The 25,865-nt window shown below is 43.5% G+C and overlaps 2 protein-coding genes across 3 annotated transcripts; one reads left to right on the plus strand and one right to left on the minus strand.

Moving 5' to 3' along the window:
• Positions 1 to 764: 764 nt before the first annotated feature.
• On the plus strand, positions 765 to 22,485 carry LOC108144574 (netrin receptor unc-5). Its single transcript, XM_017269564.2, has 11 exons — positions 765 to 886; positions 1,897 to 2,426; positions 9,061 to 9,946; positions 10,714 to 10,995; positions 11,675 to 11,845; positions 13,703 to 13,756; positions 15,501 to 15,854; positions 18,433 to 18,561; positions 18,658 to 18,862; positions 19,570 to 19,643; positions 19,956 to 22,485. Exons 3-11 carry the CDS (start codon positions 9,271 to 9,273, stop codon positions 21,266 to 21,268), a joined length of 3,258 nt encoding a protein of 1,085 aa, XP_017125053.1. The 5' UTR covers positions 765 to 886; positions 1,897 to 2,426; positions 9,061 to 9,270; the 3' UTR covers positions 21,269 to 22,485.
• LOC108144575 (mismatch repair endonuclease PMS2) lies at positions 22,474 to 25,712 on the minus strand. Of its 2 annotated transcripts, none has more exons than XM_017269566.2 (8): positions 25,532 to 25,712; positions 25,310 to 25,469; positions 25,108 to 25,251; positions 24,477 to 25,045; positions 23,776 to 24,421; positions 23,008 to 23,721; positions 22,699 to 22,952; positions 22,474 to 22,637 (listed from the first exon to the last, which is right to left on the minus strand). In XM_017269566.2, exons 1-8 carry the CDS (start codon positions 25,655 to 25,657, stop codon positions 22,527 to 22,529), a joined length of 2,724 nt encoding a protein of 907 aa, XP_017125055.1. In that variant the 5' UTR covers positions 25,658 to 25,712; the 3' UTR covers positions 22,474 to 22,526. The 2 variants fall into 2 exon arrangements, with proteins under 2 accessions (XP_017125055.1, XP_017125056.1); XM_017269567.2 differs by having other exon boundaries at positions 22,520 to 22,637; positions 22,699 to 22,854.
• Between the last annotated feature and the right edge of the window lie 153 nt (positions 25,713 to 25,865).

The following is a 25,865-nucleotide window of genomic DNA, read 5'->3' on the forward strand; positions in this document are numbered from 1 at the left end:
CCAATTGCTACTCGTTTTTATGACAAAAATAATTCATATTTATTTTGCTGCTTTTCAGGAATATAAAAATAGTGTTAATATTACTGTTGGGAGTACCTGACACATGTACCTATTTAAGTACCTGGGTACACATTTATAGTCCATTTTACCAGATTGTATATTAAATATTTTGTTTGGTCTGGCAACACGGGCAAACATAATTTTTAGCTTAGTTCCTCTACCTGCCGCTTTTTACAGTAAGCACAAGTAGATTAAATGTAAAATTCTAAAGTTTGGAAACCGAACGCTAGATGTCGCCAAAAACCAAAATTATTAATGAATGAAATACCAATATATTTAATAAAGTATTTTAATTGACATACAGTACACTCCCGAAAGAGAGAACTCTAATGAAATTTTGTAATAGCGATTAAGCTGCTCGTAATATTTTAATTACGATTCTTAACACATATATATAAATTGCTCTCCATGTAAAATTGCCTTAAAATTCTTCCTTAATAAATTCTCTTAAGCTTGGCTGCCTGTTTAGTTGCATATACATTTGTGTTTATCGTTAAGTTAAAACTGAAAAATAACATATTTTTACCAAGATTCTAAGCACAAGTCGTGAGTATTTCTCTTGAACAAGCTTTCTTATCTATGAAAGCTGGCGCCAAAGGATTCAAAGTCATTCCCGGAAAACCTTCAACCCTGATTGGAGCCCTTGGCGCCGGCTGGTCACACTGTCCGGCGGGAGTAATCTGCGGGAGCACAGGCTCCAATTTGAGCCAAAGTGACTGAGTGATGCCGAAGGAATGCGCTCCCCGAAAAAAAACAAAAAAGTTTCGTCGGGAAAACTGCAAACCATGTCTGGCTTATAAAATGTGCAATTAAACCGCAATAAATGGTAAAGTTCAAGTGAAATAACGAGAATTAACGCATAAAAAAACGGCAATCAAAGCCAACAAAAATCTCCTGGCTAAGGTGTGCGTGTGTGTGAGTGCGTAGTGTTTTTAGTGATGGTGTGTGTGTGCGCGCACAACAAAATATAAATAAAACTCCAATGTCACCGAGTCGAGTTGATAAAAAGCAGCGCTAAAGGCCTTTTAATTGCTGCTGCAGTCGATAAATCATCAAACGGGAATGGAATATGAAAGCATCTCAGGAATCCAGTGCGTAAAATTAGAATGCAACAACGACAACGACAACGACAACAACAACAACACGCGGGCGGAGGCAGGAAAGATACAAAATAGCCAAGGAGCCAATATACATACTCGTACCTATACATCCACATCCACGTCCACGTCGTAAAGTGCGTCCGAACGGGAGAGCGTTCTCTCTCTCACTTACTCTCTTTGGGCTCCCACTCCCCCACTTCCTGCACATATGCTGCGAAGAACAACAACACAGCATGCTCCTCCTGGGGATGCTGCGTGCGAGGGAGAGAGAGAGACAGAGAGCGCCACTCCGAGTCAAAGAGCGCAACTACACTTAGAAAAAGAATAGGCAGCATGTCTAAAAAACAATTCTTAACAATTCCGATGTTGACTAAGAAATAAAATTTATTAAATATTAATTTTAGCTTACTTATTTACTTCTTATACCTAAAAACTAAGAACTTAAAAAAAAAGTTAACTGGTTATAAGAGATTAAAAGACAAAATTTTAATAATAAACTACAACATTTGAATACAACATGGAAATAAATTAATGGTAGAAATAACTGAAAATTGATTATTCTTGAGTCAATTGGTTTTGCTTGAGTAAGAAAAATTAGAAATTCAAATAATAACAAAATGTAATTTATTGTCAAGTTATACACTTTCCAAAATGCATATATCAAACCTACAAATACTTGTTCTAAGGTCAGAATTTTTGGTGTTATTTTCTGACTTCATGATGATTTTTCTCCCAGTGCAGGGCTCTATGTCGCTGGTGCCTTTTGCTCTGGCCACGAACAATTCACGTTTCACTTGAACGGAAAACGTCGAAGCAAACGGACGCAACGCACGCCGGCTCGACGCAGTGGTTGTTTTCGAATTTCGTATATTCGAGCGCGCGCGTATTGAAAACCAAGTGCGAGATCGTGTGAACGGCGATATATAGTTATATGCGGGATAGAGATAACTTACCTTGTGCCATAGTGTCAATACCAGCAGGATATCTTCTCGGTGCTGAGTGAAAAGCGTAGTGAAGTGCTCTGTCGTCATAATGAGTGTAAGCGGAGACAAGTAAACTAAAGGCGATAAGGTTACAGATGTCCTAAGCACACACAACAACCCAAACCCAAACCCAAACACACACAGCACACCAGTGGCCTCTGCAAGGATTTCAGGGGACTGGGGATATGTAACTGGATCTGGATACATGTTGGCTCCTAAGACAACAGCCCGCTCCTTTGGTCGCACTGCAGCAGAAACGGGAGCAACAAAAGCGAGACACCGGGTAAGTAGCGATGCTTAACTATAATAAGAAACCCCAGTTGCTCGGACAGGATAAAAACAGGACACACAAAGGGGCGGCGCACTGCAGTTGTCGGCCGTCGTCGCTTCCTGCGCCGCTAAGTATGCCACTGCAATGCTATTTTAAGGTGCAAAGTGCATTGAGTAGGAGGTGAAGTGAAGTGCCGACCAGAAGCAGGACCAGGACCAGCTAACCATAACCCACACACACACACACAAACACACACTTTACAACTACGGTGACAACACACAAAACGTATTCAAGTGTAACTAAAGACGACCAATTCACAAACAAACAAGCGAGCCAGGAGCGTTTGCGGGGGAGTGGGGGGAAACGGAACCGACTGGAGCGGATCGGACGACCCTCGAACCATGTGACCGCGGGGAGTAGGGGGGGCCACAGGGCCTACAGGGCGAACCAAGAGCCGCTCGCTAATGTTTATTATGAAAAGCGTGCCCTTTTGAACGCCGTCGTGTATTTTTATTTTTATTTGTATTTTATGATTGCGCTTAGCCATGTGTATTTGCTGTGAGACGAACGGTGTGTGTTAGTGCACAGGAAAAAAAGACATTATGGAATTTTTAATCAGAGCTTCTGAAAAATATTAATTGTTTTTGCTATAAGGTTTCTTTTCTTATCTCATTTGTTTGAATCATTTATACTAGTTTTGAAGACTACTTTTTTTTAATGTTATATTTTAAACATCTGTTTATCCATTCAGGAGCTAATTAAAAACTCAAGTATACAGATCATATGATTTTTACAACACCCATAAATACTTATATGAAACTACTATAATTTGAAATCAAAAGACTGTATTTCGGGGTTCTAGATCGATTCCTAAAATATATATTTTTTCTCAGTATGTTTATTTTTGTTTTTCTTGTCACACACTGGGATGGGGGGTGAACGGGCGGCTGTCGAGAGGCCCTCATGAGAGTGCAGCACTCAATTCATTGATAAAAGATGCAGCTACAATTATAATAACAACTCCGGCCGGCGGGATGCCGCGATCAACATGCCGCAATTACAGTTATAATTCGGGCCTGTAACCGTTATTCAAATGTAAATTCAAATGTGGATTGCAATTACCAACCCTCCGCGACAAACGGTGGGTCGGTTGGTGGGTTGGTGGGTTGGTGGGTCGGTGAATGGGTAACAAACAATCGCCAATTGGCATATAATGATCCCCTTTGGACGTCGAAACGTCCTAACTGACTGACTGACGTACCGACTGACTGACAGACAGACAGACGAAATGGAATGGTATTATGCTCTGGTATGGTAAAAAATGGTATGGGTTTCAAACAACCAGCAGCGACATTCGGAACAATTCTCAGGCCTTGACAAATGCACGTAATGATTGGACTCACACTTTGGTTTCTGCTTTTTAACAATTTACGCGCAGCTCTTACTCTTACCCCTTCACGAGTTCTCACACTCGGCCCACTAGTAGTCATAATTTTAGGGGTTGTGCAAGAGCACAGCAATCGAAACTCAAACCCTGTCGTAGATACAGATACAGCTGTTCCCTGCGATGGGCAAACGGCAAACAAGGGCTCGGCTTTCGATATTCGGGACCTGGGGACATGGGAACGAAACGTTGCATGAACATCTTTGACTCCTGAGGTGATTAATTGTCATTCCAGCGTTCTACAACATATGTAGAGGTCGTATGGGCTCGATAGGTTCCGCCAGGGTTCATGGGACCGGGACGCGTCTTAGCACTGGATTAGATGTCGATCGAAGAGAAAGAATAGGCTCTTTTCATTTTCTTTCGGCAACTGGCTTTGTTCCGAACGTAGGTAGCCGCTGGTAGCAAGGGCGCAGCCGGGCTTACCGTCGTAAATCGTTGGATTGAACCGAGCCGATCGATGCCGGTGAGAATCAAGAGGGAATTAACATGCCTAGGTAGTCTGAAACTGGCAGAACTTTCTCTACCCCCGAGCTCTTATCATTGCATCTTGGGCAGTTGCGTAGGCAACTACTATTTTACTTCTTTACTATTTTTCTATTTTTTCTGTTTTTCTGTTTTTCTCTGGCTATCATCAGCTGGCATCTTGTGGCACCAGTTTTGGCAACATAAATTAGGCCATGGGCATCATTTGTTTGGAAACGGACACATTAGAACTTTGCTAATACGATACAAATGATAAGGGCCGTCATCAGTTGTTCAGTTTGTTCAGTTTGTGCTACTTAGGCAACTGATGGAATCATAAATAATTTGTTTATTGCATGCAGACGGGCACAAGTATGCTGGCCCTCCTATTCCTCCCCCACATCATTCAACGATTGTATCTAGTGTGTTTTGTAGTAACATGTATGCTATATCTCAGGCCCATAACTCATGCTTGAAACTTTTGTTTCTACTTCTAATTCCTCGACAATTACGCTTAATTAATTTAAAGATGTTTGTTGTCGTTTCGCATCCCCCGTTGAGTTGTTCGATCAAGCAACGCTCGTCGCATTCAATTTTGAGCAGTTATGACGGCGGCACTGGGGGAGGATTTTATAAATAGATTAATTAAAATCATCTTTAATTGTTTGATTACAAGACAAGCGTGGCCCGAAACCTAAAATGCGAAGCGAGCTGAGTCTTCACAATAGCTGCCTCTATAAGGTCTCAAGTTGCCGAGTGAGCAGTGTGTGTAGTAAGTGTGTGGGCAAAATGCGCAACATGTGAAATACAGATGCCTCAGAGTTACCAGCACGGTCCCTTGGGCATTAAAGATTTCATTTGTGCTACAGATGTTCCGGCGATTGTACAACATAACTACAAGGAGGAGTAGCAGAAGACCAAGTCACACGCAATTGAGGCAGCGGCATCTGCGGTAGCCACATCTACAGCCACATTCACATTCACATACACATCCATGGATCCACTTCAGGGCAGTCACCAAAGCGACTGGCGCAGCGTTTCGAGTGGCATTTGATTTTAGTGCTCGAGAGTGTGTGTGCGAGTGCTCCAGAAGTATAAAAATTATTGCTGCCAAGCAACTGAGTCAGTCAGTCATCAATTATTTTATAGAATGCTCACTTGTTTTGTGTGTTCTGGCATTGTTCCCCATCCCCCATTCCCCCATCCCCCAGCCCAATCCACATCCACATCCTCATCCCCCGAATGATGGCAACCGAATCTGAGTTCTTGGAGTTCACTTGGAAGTTCTCATTCGGCACAGGAAGGGCTTCTCCGCCTCTACACTTCGCAGAGACTCCGCAATAGTTGTGAAATTAAATTGAATACGACGCCGATTATCCCACGCAGTCTTCCATTCGCATTTCCCATTCATTCAGGCTGACTGCCTAGGAAGCAAGTGCCGGCGACACAATCTCATCCACCTTCTCCGCCTCCGCGGAATCCGAGAGCTTGGGAAATCATCAAAGTTCAGCGGGACTTCGGTGGCGTCTCTCCTCACAATATAGGATGATTACATGCACACGCAACTCGCGTATCTGGCCATAAATCTCAAAGACTGCACAGAGAAAAAAAGGACCTGAAAAGGGGGGATTTCATTGGCTCTGCAATCCGTCATATATATTACTATATATTATTTTTAAAAGACGACAATATTCCAAGTCTAATTCATACATAAGAACAACAAATGCCCTAATTCTCTAGCTCTTAGCTGAATGAATTTAAACAAAAACAAATTTAATGTTTATAAACAAAAATTTGCGAAACTCAGCAGCCATCAAATTTCGCAACTTTTTAATTTGTAGAAAAATTTTATTCAAACAAAGCTCATATTGCGAAAATCAATAGCCATTAAAGCTTTGAAAGTGGCTTATAAATTTGTTTAATACCATTCAGTCAAACGCAGTAATCCCTCTCCAGTCTGAAAAGTTAACACTGCACAAAACCTTTCTGAACTCTGATTTGCAGTACAAGCTGAGTACTTATCTCATTACTAAGTTATAATTAAATTTAAAGTTTATTTATTTTGAATGACAATCTCTGATTAGTGCTTAAACCATTTGTACATTTGTGGCACTCTGCAATACAAAACTTTATCTCTGTGAAGTATAGAATAACATGATAATAATTTCTTAATTTCCGAAAACATTTTATTGCTCAGTGCATGTGCGTGTGTGTCCCACAGTTTGTCACTCAGTCATTCATTGCGAGGATGAGGATGAGGAAGTGGAAGTGGAGGGGGGTTCCCCGGATGCTTGCGTGCCAAAATCAATGCATGTTTTTTATTTGCCAACGACAAGTTTGCATTCAATAAATAAAACCCATTCGATTATAAAGTACACCCGCAGACAATGAAATGTCGCTGATAAGCGCCTCTTACAATCCATTTGGCCTACTTCAGTTCATTAAAAATCTATTAAAATGTAATGTACAATGCCCCTCAACCCCTGAACATTGAAGCTTTTGGTCCGATAAGGCAGGCTCCAAATCGATTGAATCGGGGCATTTTATGTGCCAGACTTTGATTAATCTCGCCATCAGTGGTTCCGTTGTCATGTCAATATGTGCCTTCAATTCAGCATTATTCTTCACAGAAGCTGCTGCTGCAGTAATAAATAAGCTTTGTTTATATGAGAGCTGAAAATCAGTGTTCGATTTTCGCTGATGGCGATATCGATTTACTTTAGCCGAAATGTAATTTAGCTAAGCAGCCCGAGCCCGGCACACAATGTGGCCCAATCTCGGCCTCGTCAAACAAAAGTCTAGACAAATCGAAAACACAACGAGCTTCAATATCCCATCTATAATTGAATGCACACACAAAACAAAGCGGATAGAGCCGGAAGAATACTATTATAATCTGGTCAGTTACATGAGAGCTGAGCCCGCCCACACTCCAAATATAGCATATAGCATATAGCATTTACCATTTACCATTCGCCATCCCATCCACACACGAAGGAGAATATTGACAGACACTCAAGTGTCCACAAGCACCCTGTAAATCCAATTGAATTACGCATAAAGGCGCTTAAGCCGAATGAAACGATGATGACGACCCATCAAATGTATTATTTCCCTTTAACTTCTGATTACCCGATATTTTATTACGATTCGTGGTCACGGCTGCTACTGGGTACCTCTGATTTGGCTGAGTTCGAGTTGTGAGCTGTGAGCTGTGGCGCATGGTCTCCGTCTCCGTCTCCACCTCCCCGAACATAATCACTTATCACATATCAGCGTTTCCGCAAAATTTACATATCGACTTTTACTTGATGTGCCTTTTAATGGCCCCACGTCGTCGTCGGCAATAAAATTTGAGTTTGAGCGGAGGGCTGCTTTTGAGTTTAAACTTATGCATGATTAATACATAATTACAAAGACAAACGCATAAACTCCAACTCGAAGTTAGGCTAAAAGACGGGGGCCGGACTTATCGCGGTGTTCGTGCAGGCATGCCTCCTTCATTTCTCCGTGTTCCCCCACTCCAGTCCGCTCCAGTCCACTCCACTCTAGTCCAACACCACCGACCACATAATAACTCTGACAAAAGACAAAAGACAAAAGGCGCTTTTCCCACAGCCCGTGGAGGAGACCACGTCCTGAACGAACCGCCTAGGTGCCCATGCCTGTGCCCATGCCTGTGCCCGTGCCCAGAGAACTACAGTGTGGCTGGGCATACTTATACCTGTTATTAATATTTCGATTAGGTACCAGCGATTCGTAGAATCTGACGCATGACTTGCATGGCTAATGGGAAATATTTTGTAACTTGTGACCACGTTGCCCTACACTTAAAAAATTGGTCGACCGTTGGGGCGTATTGGTCCCCTGATTGATGGAGACAACTCATCGATTGTGCTGTGGCAGGACAGGAAGTGTCCCTAAGTGCAGACGATACATTTTCATTTTTCCATTGATCCTGTCAGCAGATTGCAATCGGAGTGAACTGAAGTAGGGCCTTCCCAGGGCAGGAAATGATATCTAAACACGGGAATACAATTTCAGATAGTTTTCTTCGTGAAGAGAGCATCTTTAATGGAAGGGTATTGTTACATTATTATTTGGGTTTCTCATTAGACCCTTAAGACACCCTTAAAGCATTTTGGATTCTGGAGAATGTGATCGTAAACTGACACCTTTTATTCTTGATTTGGGAAAAGGGTTTTACGTAATAAAACGGCAGGTGTTTAGCTAGGAGTATCTTTTATACAGTCGAACATCCATAGCTCGAATTACCATCTGCAACTAAAATAGGTTGAAGTTTTGGAAACTGAGTTGTGTAATTGTTTATACTTATACCCATACTTTGTACTGTCAAGAAAACTACTTTAACTTGTTTATTTGATAATATTTTTATTTGATAATTTAATATAAATACTTTAAGGTGCCTATTTGTTATCAAATAGCTGGTCTATTAAGTTGATTATCTAAACTAACAAGTGAAACCACCAATAAACCAATATTTCTATGTCTGTAGAGTATAAACAAGTCGTCTATGATAGGGTAATCCAAGTCCGAGACCATAAGTTTGTTAATGCCAAGCGTGTACGTCAAAGATATGAACACTTTAGTCAAGCCATGGACACATTCGTGGCTTGACAGACCGCTTGGTAAATAATCGCCTTATTGCCAAGTGCGCAAATTACCTGGCCGAAGTAGAAAAGGTAGCTAACTGGCGTTTCTTATCTGACTTTCCAGATCGTATTCACCACGTCGACGGAGCGAGTGTGCAGCTAATGCTAATGCCAGCTCCTTCAGCTAGCTTGCCACATCGCCAGCAGCAGCAGCAGCAGGAACGACTAGTGCAGTTGCAATTGCAGGTGTCCCTGCAGGTGCATCAGTTGCACAGGAAGCGCAGGACAGGACGACACCTCCGACGAACGACGGGCCAACTGACAGCAGCGAAGCATGGCGGTGATTAATAAAGCCGGAAATGTGATTGCCCTGCTGGTTAGCCTGCAGCTAATCCTGCTCCTCTTGCTGCCAGTTTCCGGGGAGTTGCCGCAGCTGGACTACGGCAGTCTGTCCGCCTCCCTGGAGGAGGATGCAATTGACCCGCTGACGGCCATGGCCCCCTTCGCCAATTCCCTGGTCACCGAAGAGTCGGCCCCGCACAAGAACCACGTGGAGTTGCTGGGCAACAGCAGCGAGGATGAGAATGCCAGGCCGCCACAGGGAACTTCCTCGGCAGGATCATCAGGAGCGGCAGCGGGATCGGGCATACTCCTCGAGGAGTTCAACACCGGCAAATTGAGTCCCGGCGAGGCCAGCAACACGCTGCCCATTTTCCTCATCGAACCGGAGAGTGTGTTCGTGGTCAAGAACCGGCCGGCGGTGCTCAAGTGCAAGGCCTCGCATTCGCTGCAGGTGATCTTCAAGTGCAGCGGCAGCTCGCAACCGCCGCCCTCCACGCACGAAACCCACGTGGACCCGCACACAGGGGTCAACATGGAGGAGGTCACCGCCACCATCCACCGCGACCTGGTCGACGAGTTCTTCGGCGACGGGCCCTTCAAGTGCGAGTGCCACGCCTGGTCGTCGCGTGGCGTGGTCAAGAGTCAGGCCGCCACCGTCCACATTGCCTGTGAGTACACTAATAAAAAAATATGAGTTGTTTGCCAAAACTATGCACCTTACAAGATTTAAAAGTTAGCTACAAACTAAAGCTTTAGCTTGCATAAATACATTTTTTAATAAAAACTTTTTTTTTGACTCAGTTGTATTCATAATGTCTCTGCTTTTGTTCCAAAAAGTCAGAATATAAATTATTAGTATAAGGTTACTATAAAATAAAAACAATAAGTCATTCAAATTGAAATCAATATGAGGAATTTACATTTAATTATCAAGAATCTTTGCTTATGGATAGATTTAATTTTCATGTTCACTATTTTAAAAGTAATATTATAATGCTGATAAAATAATTATTTTCAAAATTAAGAAAATGTGCTCACATAATCAAAGAGCTTTTATTAGTGACTTGTAACTAATCGTAATTAACCTACAATTTGATATATCTTAAATGCTTTTTGTAAAAAATTGAATTGTAAATTAAAAAGTTCAACTGATCATCAATTACAACAGCTGAATTTTTATGAAAGGTTTGAAGCTTAAACATTACAAGTTTAAGTTATTTGTTCTGCATAAAGTTTCAACTTATCCAATTATTTTCTTCAAGTGTTTTTGCATGTTCACTAAAGTGTACATTTTGTAGTTAGCATTGCACCTTGGCCAGGGGTGGCTTCCTGTCAACAACTGACCCTCGCTTAGCTTACCCCTATCTGTATCTGTATCTGAATCTATATTTATATCTACATCGGTATCCGGCATCTGTCCTTTCACCCACCACAGATATTCGCAAGTCCTTCAACCAGTCGCCTACCTCGCTGCGCCTGGAGCTGGGCAGTCGGGCGGAACTGCGCTGCGAGCCACCCGGCGGCTTCCCCGAACCGAAGCTCACCTGGCACAAGAACAACGCGGTCATCACGGCGGACAGCGAGCCGGGGATCAGCGTTTCGGCCGGCACCCTCACCTTTCGCCAGGTGGCCCTGCAGCACATGGCCAACTACAGCTGCAGTGCGGAGAATATAGCCGGCAGGCGCGTCTCCGATTCCGCCGTGCTCATCGTTTATGGTCAGTATTCAAGGGCGCCAGGGCACAGTCATGAATTTTAAAGTTCGTTTTTATCACACGTTACTCTTTATAGTAAAAATAACCAAGAATATCCATTTACTTTTAATAACACATATTAGAATACAAATATCACAGATACAAGGCCACACAGTATTTTAATACTTGTCCAAGATTTTTGGTTGCTCTTAAGAAAATTTTCCCTATAAAAGTTTGTTCCATTACTTACAGCTTAGAATACGAACATCATTGTGAACAATATCTTGGTTCTTGAGGAGCCTCTTTAAAATATATCTTAATGGAAACAATTTTAACTTAATCCTACACTTTTCTGTAAGCCCAAATTTCGTTTTGAAGAGCATTCCAAAAAGTAGATAAATTGAATTTCTTATATATGAAAACCACAAAATATAAACCTATTAGATTTTATTAAATTTAAAATGTCATGGCAACATTGCAAGTATCTTTAAAAACATGGCTTCTAAAAGTAATGAGCTATGGTTGTAAACATATTGAATTATTAAAAACAAATTTTCAACGATGAACCAAGTTAAATCTAGATGGTACATTTTTAAACCTTAAACCGTTGATAAGTTCTTGTCTATAAGCACCGGTTAATCTCATGCCCGTTTTACTGGTCGATAACGCTCTTAATTGTTTTATTTCTGATTTCATGCCACAGTCAACGGTGGCTGGAGCACCTGGAGTCCTTGGCGTGAATGCAAGTGTGCTGGTAAACCGAGTCAGGGACGCAAACGCTCTCGAACCTGCAACAATCCAATGCCATTGAATGGGGGCGCCCAGTGTCCGGGCCCCCAGATCCAAAAGTCCCCCGATTGCGCCGCATGTCCAGGTACGTTCCTGCGGTCATCCGCAAAATTGTGGGCGCAACGAATTGCGGCCAACACGCCCATTATACGGGTTTCGCTGGTGGGTTGAGAAAGGTGCCAGTTGGCAAGCTTTAAGGCAGCTAGCTGGTGAGGCAGCAGGAAAATTGTCAATTTAAATGGCATTTGCGGTCGGGATTCCAACTTGGGCGCCACCTGCACATCCCCTTTTACCCAAAGTCCCTTTGTCCACCCCGCTGACTCTGTCGATACATCTCCTGGAGCGTCGAGAACAACGCGTATTTTTCACACCAGGGAGGATGGGCGGCGCCAGGGGAGGGGAACGGAGGGGGTGCAGAGTGGCAAGGACAGTCCAAAATACAAAGCACTGCACAACGCAAAAGTTCAGAGGGCGTTCCACAATAAAAAAAGTAAAATAAAATGAAAAAAGACAAGATAAGCTTAAGGGTCAATGCGAACTAGGCATACTCTAAGGATTTCAGTGATTATCATAATCCAAATGGGATAGGATTTACATAAATGATTAGAGTGGTATTGAAATTGATTTGCGGCGTACAGGATTAGTATGGAATATTTCCATTTTTGGTTCATTAGAATCTAATCCCAACTTTATTGGAGTTCGTGTTTTGTGATTTTACAATTTGTTAACTTTAATCTTGTTACATTTTTTTAAATATTTAGGTAAAAGTCAAACGATAGAGTTAAAATTTAAAGAGGTAAATTGTTTGCGTGGATACTTACTTTATATATTAAATAAGATATTTCTTAAAAAAATTGTTTTTTATTGATAAAACTTAGAATGCAGAAATGAAAGTATAGAAAAAGTTAATTCAAGTTTTTATTATTTTGGAACAGAAGTTTATATATGTATATCGCCAAAACTATTGACAGTTTGGAGTTCATCATCTCAAGTTCTTTTTAAAGAACAATAACTTAATACATGTACTTAATACTAAATATAGACGAACCCCTCGGCATAGTCACCATGCCCAGTGCGAACAATGGCATAATACATTTTTGAGTGAGTGCTGAGTATTTCATTTTAAACACGCATTCGGTGCCTTGGACCGACGACAGATATCTCCACATGCGAGTGCGTATATAGATGGATAGATTGGGCCGCCGACTTTGGCAGCGGAGAACGGGAGCGGGAACGCCTGCCGTCGGCGTGCCACCGACTAAATGGTGACAAAGGAATGAAGTCGGGGGGAAAGGGAGCAGGGAGCAATGAGCAGGGAGCAGAGACTTGGGACCGAGGATGAAATCTGGAATGGAATGGCTTCGAATGGAGTGCGGTGCATTGGTGGTGGATGGGGCGCTCTTTTTGACAGACGCACGGGCGGCATGTGTTTGAGACTCTTCACTTTTATTCATGTAAATTTATTGTATTGCATTGTATTGTATTGTAGTGCTCGCCCAGATACTCACCCACACGGAGATTTCGTAGGATACTTGGCCAGGCGCACAGCGGGCACAGCAATGAGCAATTGTTGACAGACAAGCGGGGCAAATGGGACTGTGAACGAGAGTGGGGGGGAGTGGGAGTGGGTATATACGAGAGTATATATACTCCAGAAGGGGGTCTTTCGGTCGTCAAGAGGGGGACCACTGCCATTGTGGTCGGGGGTGTTTCTTTTCTATGAAAAGTGTGTCATAAAATTAATTTTAAATTTCGCTTGGCTTTCGTTTTTCCGTTTTTTTTTTCTGGTCCGGACTCCTTCAATCTGCCGACTTTTCATCCCCATGGAACCGTGTCAACCTTATGGTCGTGCCGCCACGCCCACCAACGCCTATGATTACGCCGTCATCCCGTCGTCCTGTCGTCCTGACGTCCTGTCGCCACTGTCGCCTGCCAACAACAGAGGACACTCAAATCGTGAGCCCTGATGGATTTGACATTTCGTCGAGTAAGCGCAGTAAGTTGAACCGAAAGCCCGACAATGTGCATTTCCCTCAAAGGCTTCGCATCCCGGGAGGTATGGAGATGGGGATGGGGATGGGGATGGGGCTTCCCGGAATGGGGGCCAAAGGATTCAATACGACATTGTGTTCGAGCAGTTAAAATTGAATGCTTAACGAGCCGACGACAGTTAAATTTTTTAGTTGGGCTTCCCCCATATTCACTGGGGCCTTAACAATCCAATAAACAATCGTGTTAAACCGAACCGGAGGCATCAGAATCAGCATCCAACCAAGCGTGGCGTCATTCGTTTCGGGACTTCCCCCCAAAAAAAGGAACTTTAACTGACTTTAACTGAAGTGACTTACTTTCCTGCGGGGTCGCAAGTGACGTCACTGCGGCAGATAGCAACTTAAAAATCACTTACCACGACTTACGCTCTCTGATTCATGCAACAGTCTGGCCGGACTGGGCTGTTGTCGAAAAGGATACGTCCAGGGATGGGGGGTTGATCAGGATGCGCACAGCGTAGAGGGGGGGAAAACTAAATGCCTGGCAATGTGATGATGGCTGGCGACAAGCCCGGAATTCTGGGCGCCCTTTTTGGGGGTGGTTTTATGTTTCCAAAACAGGAAGTGCCAAATGCCGATGTATTTATATCAGTATGTGTGCACACTCAGGGAAAAACTACATCTGGAATTGGTAATTGGATGATAAAAGTTTACTCGATTTTTATTGAATTATAAAGAAGTAAGCATAAGGGATTTCTAAAATATTTTAGATGGACGTAAATAAGATGTTTTCTAAAATGTTTAAAAAATATAAAAAAATGTAGTTTCTTAAATGATTAAATAAATACATTTAAATTTTAGTTAAATTTTACATATCGACAATCACAACTCATAGAAATTTATTATATTAACAGCAACTTATTTTTAACAGATTTTTGTTTAAGTTACTCTATCGTTTCGGAATAATTATATTCTTGACTATTATTTTTATTATTTATTTATTATTTTATGAAATTCAAAATGTTGCTCTACAATTTTATAAGCAGCTAATATTTTAAATACATAATTTAAATGTACTATAATTTAGTTATTTATCCATTTTGGTCGTACAATTTTGTTTTACCGTTTATATTTTAAATACATTTTTTGTTCTTTAGTTTATTAAAACTTATTTACATTACTACTTTGTCTCAGTGCATTGCTGTCGAACATATATTTCGGCTGCCATTGGCATGCATCACACCATGAACAGTTTTTGGCTTTTTGTTTAGCTTTCGGACTTTCCGTTTTCCCGACCCTAAAAGAAAGCAGGGAAATTGAAATAGCAAGGCAAAATGCGAAAATAGAAAAGCATTAAAATGACAATCACTTTTACTCACCCACCCACGCACAAACCTCCAAAATCAACAGAGGCGTCGCCAATGGCGTAAAAGGGGGGGTAAAATGGAAACAAAATAAAAGAATCAGGGACGTAAGAGGAGGAGTCGGAGTCGGAAGACCCACTAATTTTATGGTGGGAACAAACTTTCGATTTCTCCCCATGGACCATCTATTAGAGCGTAATTGAGTGGCAGCATCCAGAGGCTAAAAAGGGGGGATGGCCACGTCCCTGGTTCCGTGGTCCCTGCTCCCTAGTCGTGATATATGACCCGGGGAGTGCCGCTGTCGGGAATGTGTGCTAAATCATGTTAATATGACTTTTGATTTCTAAACTGCCTGTGCTTTTGCCCTTCCACCATCCATTTGCAGTGGCCCGCTGGTCGGCGTGGAGTGACTGGAGCATCTGCTCCGCGGAGTGCATTCAAGTGCGTCGCCGGAAGTGCCTGACTCAGGGCCAGACTCAGATTTCCGAGGCGGCGGAGGAAGCCGGTGATCTGCTCCTCGGAGCCGGTGTGGGCATGGCCGCCCTCATCGCCTCAGGGGGAGCAGGAGGAGGAGGTGGAGGAGCGGGAGCGGGAGCAACAGGAACCGGGGTAGGAAACCCCAGCGAAGCTACTGGCTCCAGTTCCGACAATATCCCAGGATATGGCAAATCATTGTGCGCCGGAAAAGACATACAAACGGCCGAATGCCGCGGCGAACAGTGCCAGATTGGCAAGGATGGTGAGTAGTACATAGTAGCAGTAGTCCATGCTTATGCTTATGACAAGGATGAATGCCAGCCAGCCCGGCTGGAGCAACAAAGTAGACAGTTAGACAACAGAAGCCAGATTCCAAAAACCCAACCCATGCCTCACACAAAAGCCGAGCACTCAACGCTGATTGTCACAATGGGAAATTAACCAAGTGCATTTGTTTGTGCACGGCCACGAGCTTATTTATATATATATATAGTAGAACAGAAAGTATAGAAAGTATAGAAAGCTGGGCAGAGACAGTTCACCCCAAAAAACCCCTCCAAGTCTAAACTCTTAACTTCCGACTCCCAGTGGCAGTACCAATCCCCATAGCCATACCTATACCCATACCCATACCAAATCCAATCGAAGAAGGGTCCGTCGCAAATCAATCGCAGCAGCAGCACTTGGAATTGAGATTTAAGTGGAGAGTCGTCCCACACAAGTCTCTTTGGCTAAGGGTTTATGTGCTTTGCCAGATAATTAGGCGTGCGGCAGAAGACAGCAGCATCAGAATCAGAGTCCACATCCTGCCCCATTTGCCACCCCCAAATTGAGGGCTTTTCCCGTGTCATTGTTGCTGTTTGCGATTCGATTTTCAATGCTCTGTGTGTGCGGTGGGGGAGTGGGAGTAAAATTGTGCGATTGACCCAACTCAAACATAGTTTTGTGCGGTCCATGGGGATCAATTAGATGGCTGTCACAGTGTGTAATTGAAAGGATCAGGGTACAAGGACTCTGGCTGGGGTTCCTTTTTTTTTTGGCAGGTTTGTCTTTTATTTGATTGCCTGTTGAAAAGTTTACGAAGAGCGACACGACGACACAGTGCAGCTTATTTTCGATTTTATTACGATTGGGCAAAGCTCATACCAATCCGGGGCAAATCCCTGGGGCCACCGATACCTGCGGCTTCATCTTGGCCCATTGTCAGCAGCTCTTCGTACTCAACCATCTGATATTAAAAGCGTATTTGTCAGGCCAAGGAGACGAATCCCCTTTTGATGTCCCATGCAGGAGGCATTTAAAAAGAGGAAAAAAGCTGAAAAGTAAAAACCAGCATGCAAAATGCACAAAAGCGAAGGGAAAACGAAAGCCCTGAGATCCAAAAGAGATCCTTGGAGTATCCCAGTTGGGGATGCTAGGGACTTCAGCTTCAACTTCTACTTCTACTGCTGTTTCCGATGCTCTGCCGCTGATTTACAGCGAATATAATTGCTCATTTCATACATTGTATAATGCGTCCGACCGCCCATTCACCCATCCACCCACTCACTCACAGGGCTAGAACCCTACTTCTATGGCATAATAATCATAATATATACAGAGTAATTCCTTGCGCTGCAGCGATTCCTTTTTGGCCAACCAGTCACCGCCAGCGCCAGCAACAATGACGACAACAATCACAGCAGCGGAAACAGGCAGCGCAACAATGGGCGTCCGATGGGTGGGAGTACTGGAGATGGGCATGGAGATGGGCATGGAGATGGGCATGGAGATGGGCATATAGATGGGGAATGGTTACTGGGATGTCGGAGAACTGAACTGAACTGAACTGCTGGCGACGGGGGGCCGCCGGCGAATAATAATGCGAAATAGACGAAGCTGGACTGGGGATGAGCATACAAACATAAAACATTAAATACAGACATACATTGCTCTGCTCCGCCAGATACGGATACGCATGGCTGCTCGGGATTGATGACAATGGGTGAGAGAGGATGCGGATGCCTGTTTGGTTATGGAAAAGTTCAGTTCGGTTTGGTTCACTTCAGTTCAGTTCGGTTCGGTTCGTTTTTGGTATGGTATGTATGGTTTCGGTTTCGGGTTGACTCAACGTCCATGAATGTGTGGATTTCGCTTGGCAGGCATCCTGAAAAGCATGAGGGTGGCGGATTTACGCAGAAATCTTTCGTTTTTTTTCTTTTTTTTTTTTTAATGCCCAAACACACAAAGATTGGCAATTGGAATGGGGTGGCGGCATTGGCAGCATCTTGGCTCGCTGGCTGGAATTGCAGGCAGGCTGGCTTTATTGCCATTCAGTTCTGTAAAAGGTGAACGGATTTTGAAGGACCATTTCCGATGATAAGCTGGGAAATACTCAGTAGTTAAGTCCTGATTGTTGAAACAAAGAGAAATACGTAGTGCCAAGTGAAAAATAAATCAAAAGGCAAAAAAAGGGTGTTAAAGAGTATGCAAAATGAGTAACACAACATATTTTGAATCTGAAATTCAAATGGATTTACTACGAAAAATAACGATTCTTTTAGGCACCTTTATCAATAATTAAAAAACAAATGTGATTTCTGTAGCACCCCCATTGTTTGTATTATTGTTTTTTTTTTATACAAAATTGTATTATTTTTAAAGCAATAAATTGTAAAACATAAATTAATTTTTTCAAAAACCAATGTATAATCCCTTTAATACTTAATGCTGATAAATAGATTGTTACATATTTTATGTGTGAGTCTAGTAACAAATATACCTTCCATTGTTTGAGATTACGGGGTATAATCAGCCGATTCAGCAGTTTAATATGAATGCGCATCGTTTCGCCATTGCAGATTTCGATTGGACGCTCTATCTGGGACTGGCCTTCATAACCGCGGTGTGTTTCGCCTTTGGGACGGCGCTCATCTGCTGCGCCCGCCGTGGCATCCGCGCCAATCCCCACTACAACATGGCCCGCTCAGGTGAGTTCAAACAGGACTCCTCCTGCGTCCTGCTTGCTGTTGCGTGTTGCGTTCGCCGCCAGCAATTGACCGTTTGTATTCCGACTCCGTTTGCAGTAATGGACGCGGATTATATGCCCGGCGTCGTGGAAAAGAAGGAGATGCGCATGCACATCGAGGCCAGCAACATGGGATACGATTACGTCAATCCCGGACATCGTTATTTGCCCGGCGAGCACATCATGGGCATGGGCATGGGCATGGGCATCGGATGCGGAGGCGTCACCGAGCACCACTACGATGTGCCCAATCTGTCCGCCAAGTGAGTATACAAATAAGCCATAAATGTTATTAGTTTGCCCTCTTATATGTCCTTTTTATCCTTTGGTTACTCTTGAGTCTTGATTCAGATACAATATGGTGTAAATACTCTGGCCATAAACTTTATAACTTGCAAATAAACAGGGCACCATTTTAATATGTGGGGATTATCTTCGATTTCATAGAAGTTCTTTAAATTCCCTTTCTTTTATTTGAAAAGGGCTTAAACATTATTAGGTTTTTGACATATCTTTTTTCTATTGTGAACTTTTTTTTAATATCTACAATGAAATGGTTAGAAATGTTTAATGAGTCTTCAGTTATATAGCTTTTATTTAAAGAGGACTTAAATATTATTTCATTTTTTCTTAAACTCCTAATATTTTTAAATATCCGTCCTTCTAAGTTGTTTAAGTTAAGGGATTGTCATGCACAAGGGGACTAACATTTTTATATGACTCATCAGTCATTAAAATTCGCCTAAGACCGCGTATAGTTATGCGCTTTTTAATATTCTTGTCACGGATATTAGGTACTCACAGTAAAGTTATTTCCACCATACGATTTTTTGCTGCTTTTTAACAATGTGTAGACATAAACTTTTTAATCTTCTCTTCTTTACCAGTATCCTTAACTTTCAAAACTTTTATGAGCCAAAAGACTTATAAAAGACGGTTTTAATAATTATGGATTGCTCCTCCTTTTCAGCTATACAAATCCCATAGACCATTTGAGTGTGGATTACTTATCCGAGACCGGGGAATCCTCCACCGCAGATACCTGTAAGTAATAAAAAATTAAATAGTATAAATAAATATCAGAGTATTGAATTCCACATTTAATACTTTATATTTTATATTTAATTTATATATTAAATCATCATTTTAAATACAATGCGTTTTAAATGGCAGGATTTAATATAAAAATACTTTAAGTAATATAATTTTCAGATATTAAAATCAAGTTAATCAATGTCAAATTTTAAAACATTTGAATATTTTCATATTTAAAATAACTTAAAATCGCAAAGGAAAAATATTTAAATTGAGTACGTTTTTCTAACCAGTATATATAATATTCTTTTTCTTCAACAGCCAACTCCACTTTTGATATGAACGGCAAGCTGTCCATACTGAACGCCTCGAAGAGCAGTAGCTACGAGCTCCTGGGCAGCGGGGGAGGGCAGCTGCGCCTCTACGGCGGAGAGCTGCTGCTCTTTGTACCGGAGCACGCCATTGGCAAGCACCTGAAGAAGCACGTGTCCCTGCTGCTGCTGAGCGACGAGTGCAGCCGCGTGTCCTGCGCCACCGAGAGCTCCATCCTGTGCAGCAGTGTGGTGCACAGTGCGCCGCGCAACTACAGCTTCGTGAAGCCGGTGATCCTGAAAATTCCCCACTGCCTCGTGGCTCCGGAGCAGTGGCATGTGCACATCTACCATGCGGACAGTGAGCACGACGAACTGAGTGTGAATTGGCGGCGGGCCGTGTCCGTGGGCGAGGAGACCATCAACACACCCATGTTTGTTCAGCTGGAGGCCAGGCATGTGTTCATCATGACGGAGCAATTGGGTCACTTTACCGTGGTGGCGGAACCGCGCGTTCAGCAGCCCTCGATCAAGATGAAGCTGCTGGCGTTCAGCCAGCACACCCCGCCCAGCAGTGCCAACTGCAGTCTGCGCATCTACGTGGTGAAGGACTTCCCCAACAGCCGGGACATCTGCGCCAATGTGGAGGCCAAGCTGGGCGGCAGCTTCCTCGGCGAGAGTCAGGTGTTCGCCTTCTCGCTGAACAGCCGGAACCTCAGCATCCGCGTGCGGAGTGCGGATGTGGAGGCGGCGGCACCCTACGAGCATGCCATACCCTATCAGCACATCCTCAGCAACAACTCCATCCTGCACTGCGAGTTCAGCTTGCGGCGGCAGGACCAGAACACCCTGTGCGTGGACTTTGGCCAGGGCAGCGAGGATGACTACTATACCTTCAACATTCCAGCCCACTCGATGAGCGGCTCGGCGGAGGAGCTGGCCTCCACGACGAACACCACCATCTCGATCGATCGCCAGGGCAATTATGTGAACGAGAGCTGTGTGATGGACTTTGTCCAGCTGCCGCATGCCACCAAGCGTCTGATCTGCGCCGCCCTGGATCCTCCGCGGGCGGACGAGCGGGACTGGCGCTTGCTGGCCAAGAAGCTCAACACGGATCGGTACATCGCCTACTTTGCCACCAAGGCCTCGCCCACCGAACAGATCCTCAACCTGTGGGAGTGCAGGGCGAACAGCTGCCCCGGTAACAGTTCCAACTCGGTGTCGCACACGATAATGGCGCTCCTGCTGACGCTCAAGGAGATGGGCCGTCAGGATGTGCTGGACATTATAGTGGAAACCATTGGTCCACTGTGGATTTAAATTAGAAACCAAAGGACTAGTAATGATCCTGTTTGTAGGGCTCTTATTTAGAGAATTTGGCGGAAAAGGAACCTGTTTTTTTTATAGAATTTCTGAAACTAAAAGAAAAAGCTTTAAACTTTAAGAAGTTCCGTTTCCGACAAATTCAGTAGAAACAGGAAAACGAAAACAGGATGTATTTAAAACTTAACAAACTAAGCGTTGATTTTCTCTGTTGAGTTTTTTTTGAAAAGTTTCTCCCAGTTTCACCTGTCTTCACCCAGTTTTCAGTGACAAATCACTATTTGTTTCCAAAGATAACTTATCCGACAAACATATATAACACCTAAGAACTGAACCACCTGCAAAGTTTGTTAACGTGAGATGGGAAAATCAGCGTGAGGCCCTTGGTCCCTTGTTGTTGAAAACAAAAATGTTCATGAGTTGCCTTTTATTTACAAAATGTATGAACGACGCAAACGAAAAACGAAATCGAATCGAAACGAAACAAAATCTGGAAAATTGGAATCGAAATGACAAATGACAAATGAAAAATATTGAATCAAAGTGTAGCTGTAGTCATATATGATGTAGTCACTAAGTTACTGTAGTGTTGTGTTCTAAGGTAACTTGCTCAACGAACTCTGTTCCCTATGGGTGCCATGCATTTTATACACTAAACAGGACGAATGTAGCGATTAATTATACTTGTGGCTTAGCAAACTTATAGTTTTAAACACTAAACTCTAGGATCTACGATTGTGTAACTGTTTGTGTACGATACGATACGACAGCTGTAAGATACGAATTATAAATAGCGTAAGTTGTGTATGGCCAATTACGAAAGACAACCGACAGACGTTTGAGTTGTAAACTGTTTGCCAAATCGTTGAATCTCAGCCGACTCTAGTTACGAATAGTCACTAAAAAGATGAGCAGCATTTTTGTAATCAAAACTAAGCCATAGCACACATATACCCGAAAGTATGTAGCCTCTCAAATATTATAGATATATATATATATATAAAGTGTATTTAGTGTACGATCTAGTAATAGTTATTAAACAAAACAACAAAACGAGTAGCTTGTTAGACATACTCAAGTGATAACCTTTGTATTTGTCTTTAGTTGTAAGTCTGATCCTGTCGTTTAATCGTTAATCAAGTAAGCATTTACAGAACAATGACGTATACTTAGTGGCTCAAAAGAAAAGTTAAATAAAATAAAAACTGCAACAATTACTAATCTTTTGTTTCATGCTTTGTTCTATGACCTATAACTATTCTAGATTCTCTTGAGGTTTAGTAGCTTCCTCCTCATCTTCATCATTGTCTGCTAACATTGTGATATTAATGAGATGACGCATTGTGGGTCGTCCATGTGGGCAATTCTGATAGATAGACATTTGTTTAAACATATTCTTCTGTTCAAAAACACATTATAATATTCACCCAAGGCTGGTCGATTTCTCCCATTTGTGTGATAAGTCGCCTCATTGTTGTGGTCCTGTTCAAAGCAGTGCCAATCATCACGGATTTTCGGCAGGCTCGTGAAGCAAACATAGCTCTTACTCGAGAGGGTCGACAAATGGTGCCCTCGGGTGCATCCTGTAGCATGAATATAAGTTCATCAATATCCTCTTTGCCAAATTCCCAACGCTTGCTATGCGGCTTGCCGAGCAGACGCACTTTTTTTGTAGCAGGTGCTGCGCAATCAAAGAATTCTTCAGTAAAGACACTATATATAAATCCCGAGCTTACCCTCATGGTCGATCTCGAACTTGAAGCCATTCTTTTCGAACACAGGCAGATGGTCAATGAGCACCATTTCGTTAACAGCCGTCAATTCCAGATTTTGTGGCACCGTCAAGCGCTGATACTCCAACTGAGTGGTGCGCTGCAGCGTCTCAAAGTTGAACTTTTCATCGGTGGCATGCTGATCCACAATAAAGAGATCATCCTCTAGTTTGACTATGATAAAACCCAGGTTAAACTGCCCTATGATCTCCATGCGGGCAAAGTCCTCCTTTCCGATCTCCCGTTGCAACTCCGCCTCCGCATTGTTGTTTTGGTTCGGATTAATTTCGGTCTTGAATCGCAGACGCTGCAGCTTGGCTCGTGCCCTGCGATCCCGCTGCTGCTGCTCCTGGGCCTTCAAGGAGGAGGCAATCTCCTCCAGCGTGGTGCATAGTTCTCCGTTTGAAAAATTGGCCGGCGGACCCTCATCCTCCTCCTCATCGAACTCTATGCGAGTGGGCAGTTCAATGTGGTCATCATCATCGCTGGCAATATCGGTTTCTTCGGATAACTGGGTTAGGCTGGGCGGATCTGGATGACTTTCTGGCGGGGACTTCTGTTTGGCCAGGGCCTTGGGTTCTGGCTTGATTTCTATGATGCTACGTCGGCTTTTAACTGGTGTAAAGACTTTGCAATCAATGCGAGCTTCTTTGGCTGGTTTCGTCAAAAGGTCATAGGCTAAAAGGTTTTTAAATTAGTTATTGGATAAAGGATTATTAAATGATTTCCTACCTTCCGACTCTTTAGCCAGTTCTTTCAAGTTCAGGAAACTATTATCAAGACTACAGCCCTGTTCCTTGTTTTCCTTCTCCTTTCCCTTTTCATTATCACTTGCTCCTTCAGATTCCGACTCGCACTTGGAAGTCTGTTCCTTGGGCGACTCTTGACTGAGAAAAGTGTGAATCTTTTGCATTTTCATGGAGCGAGTGGCCAACTCTTCGGTTTCACTGCAGCGGCGCTTGACAGGAACTGATGGTGCCGTGCCCTTGGTATCGCCAGTGCGTCGCCACTGGGTGAGCACATCCATGAACCTCTGCGAAGAGCTAATGGGCACATCATCATCGTCAGCTTCTCCATTCCTGTCTTCCTGGACAAGTTCTTTGGGGGATTCGGTTTTCTCCTGCTTAAGTTTTGGCTCCAGCATGCTTACAATGGTGGTGTTTTGCATCTGGAATGTGGCTGGCGTCTGGCCAAAGGTGTCCAGCAGGGATTTCTTCAGAGCCAGCAGCAGAATCCTCTCATTGTTGATGAGCAACTGGCGTTTGTCCGGCGTGAGATTCACATCGACATCCGAGCGAGCAGTCACAATGTTTAGGTAGATAAAAGGCTGCTGCTGGACATTATAGCGATGGTACACCTCGTTCATCACCTTGGCTATCTGGAATAGTTAACATTTTTTGTATAAAAGCTTTTCCATGGGCTGTTTTCCTCACATTCTTGGGATCACAGGGCCTAGAATTGACGAAGAAGTACTGGCGATCTCTGCTAGAACGCCCAGCGCCATGTCGGCAGCTGGAAATGAAACCCTCCAGCTGAAAGTCCGCCTGGTTAAGACGCTCCACATCCTCGGCGCTGATTTGCGAGCAAGTGGTGTCGGCTGCATCTGCGGAGGACTCCAGATTGGCCCGCAATCCCGCCTCGCTTAGTTGACCCTGCTCAAAGGGCGACTTTAGGGGCACCAGATCCGCCGCCTGGCGTGCTCCGAATATGGCCGATATATTGGCCAGCACCTCATGGTTGCCATGCGTCTGCAGCACCACTGTTTTGGCGCCCTTGGGCGTCTGATTGCTGCACAGGATGCGCACTCCTTTGGTGACCAGACAGTAGGCCTGCAGGATCTGGCACATCTTGGTGAACTCCTTCTTGATATTGCGGGTGAAGTCACGACGACGAACTGGGAGGGTGGCAAATAGATTGGTCAAACTCACAGTGGTGCCCACGGCACGGGCACAGGGAGAACGCTTCTTGATCCTGCCATCATGGTCGAGTTCCACCTTGATGCCTAAAATTAGGAGGTGGTTTCAGTAAGCTGGAGAGTACGGTATTCCCATGACCAGGACTCACCCACTTCAGTGGACTCGTGCCGCGTTTGGATGACCATGTCCGACAAGGCGCATAGAGAACTTAGAGCTTCCCCACGGAATCCAAAGGTTTCCACGCCCAGCAGGTCCACGAATTCCCTGATTTTCGAAGTGTGGTACTTGGCAGCTGCGAGGGGGAAAGGATTAACAATCTCTTCTTGCATATTGAAGATCCTAGAACTCACTCATGCCCTCCAGATTCACTTCCTCTACGCCACTGCCATTGTCGCTGACCTCCACGCCCTGTAATCCCTGATCCTTCAGCTTGATCTCCACCAGTGTGGCACCCGCATCTATGGAGTTCTCCACCAGCTCTTTGACAGCCACTGCCAAACTCAGAACCACCTGTAATTGTTAATTAATAAAGATAAACAAACATAAACAAACTAAAAAGATGTAGAGTTTACCTGTCCGGAGCAGATTTTGTGCACTGTGTCCTTAGCAATGGCCTTGATTTGACCCGAAATCGCTGTAGTGGGTTGTGGCAGTTCCGCCTCATCATCCTTATCCGCTATTTGGTCGCTTTTTTCCATGGTTTTTACATAAATAAACAATATTATTTGTTCTTCTGATTATGGCGCGTTTTTGGCCTAAGTGTGACCAGATCCAAAAGTTCTTGGGAACTATTTTGTAAACAAGAACTAGTTACATTACAACGTAAGGTACATGTAAAATAAGCTTCTGCCACCTACCGATAGAGGGCGTTGTTTGTAAGTATTAATTATTATTCTACAACAAATT

Source organism: Drosophila elegans, unplaced genomic scaffold (genome assembly GCF_018152505.1).
Source record: "Drosophila elegans isolate 14027-0461.03 unplaced genomic scaffold, ASM1815250v1 contig_183, whole genome shotgun sequence".
Lineage (NCBI taxonomy): Eukaryota > Metazoa > Arthropoda > Insecta > Diptera > Drosophilidae > Drosophila > Drosophila elegans.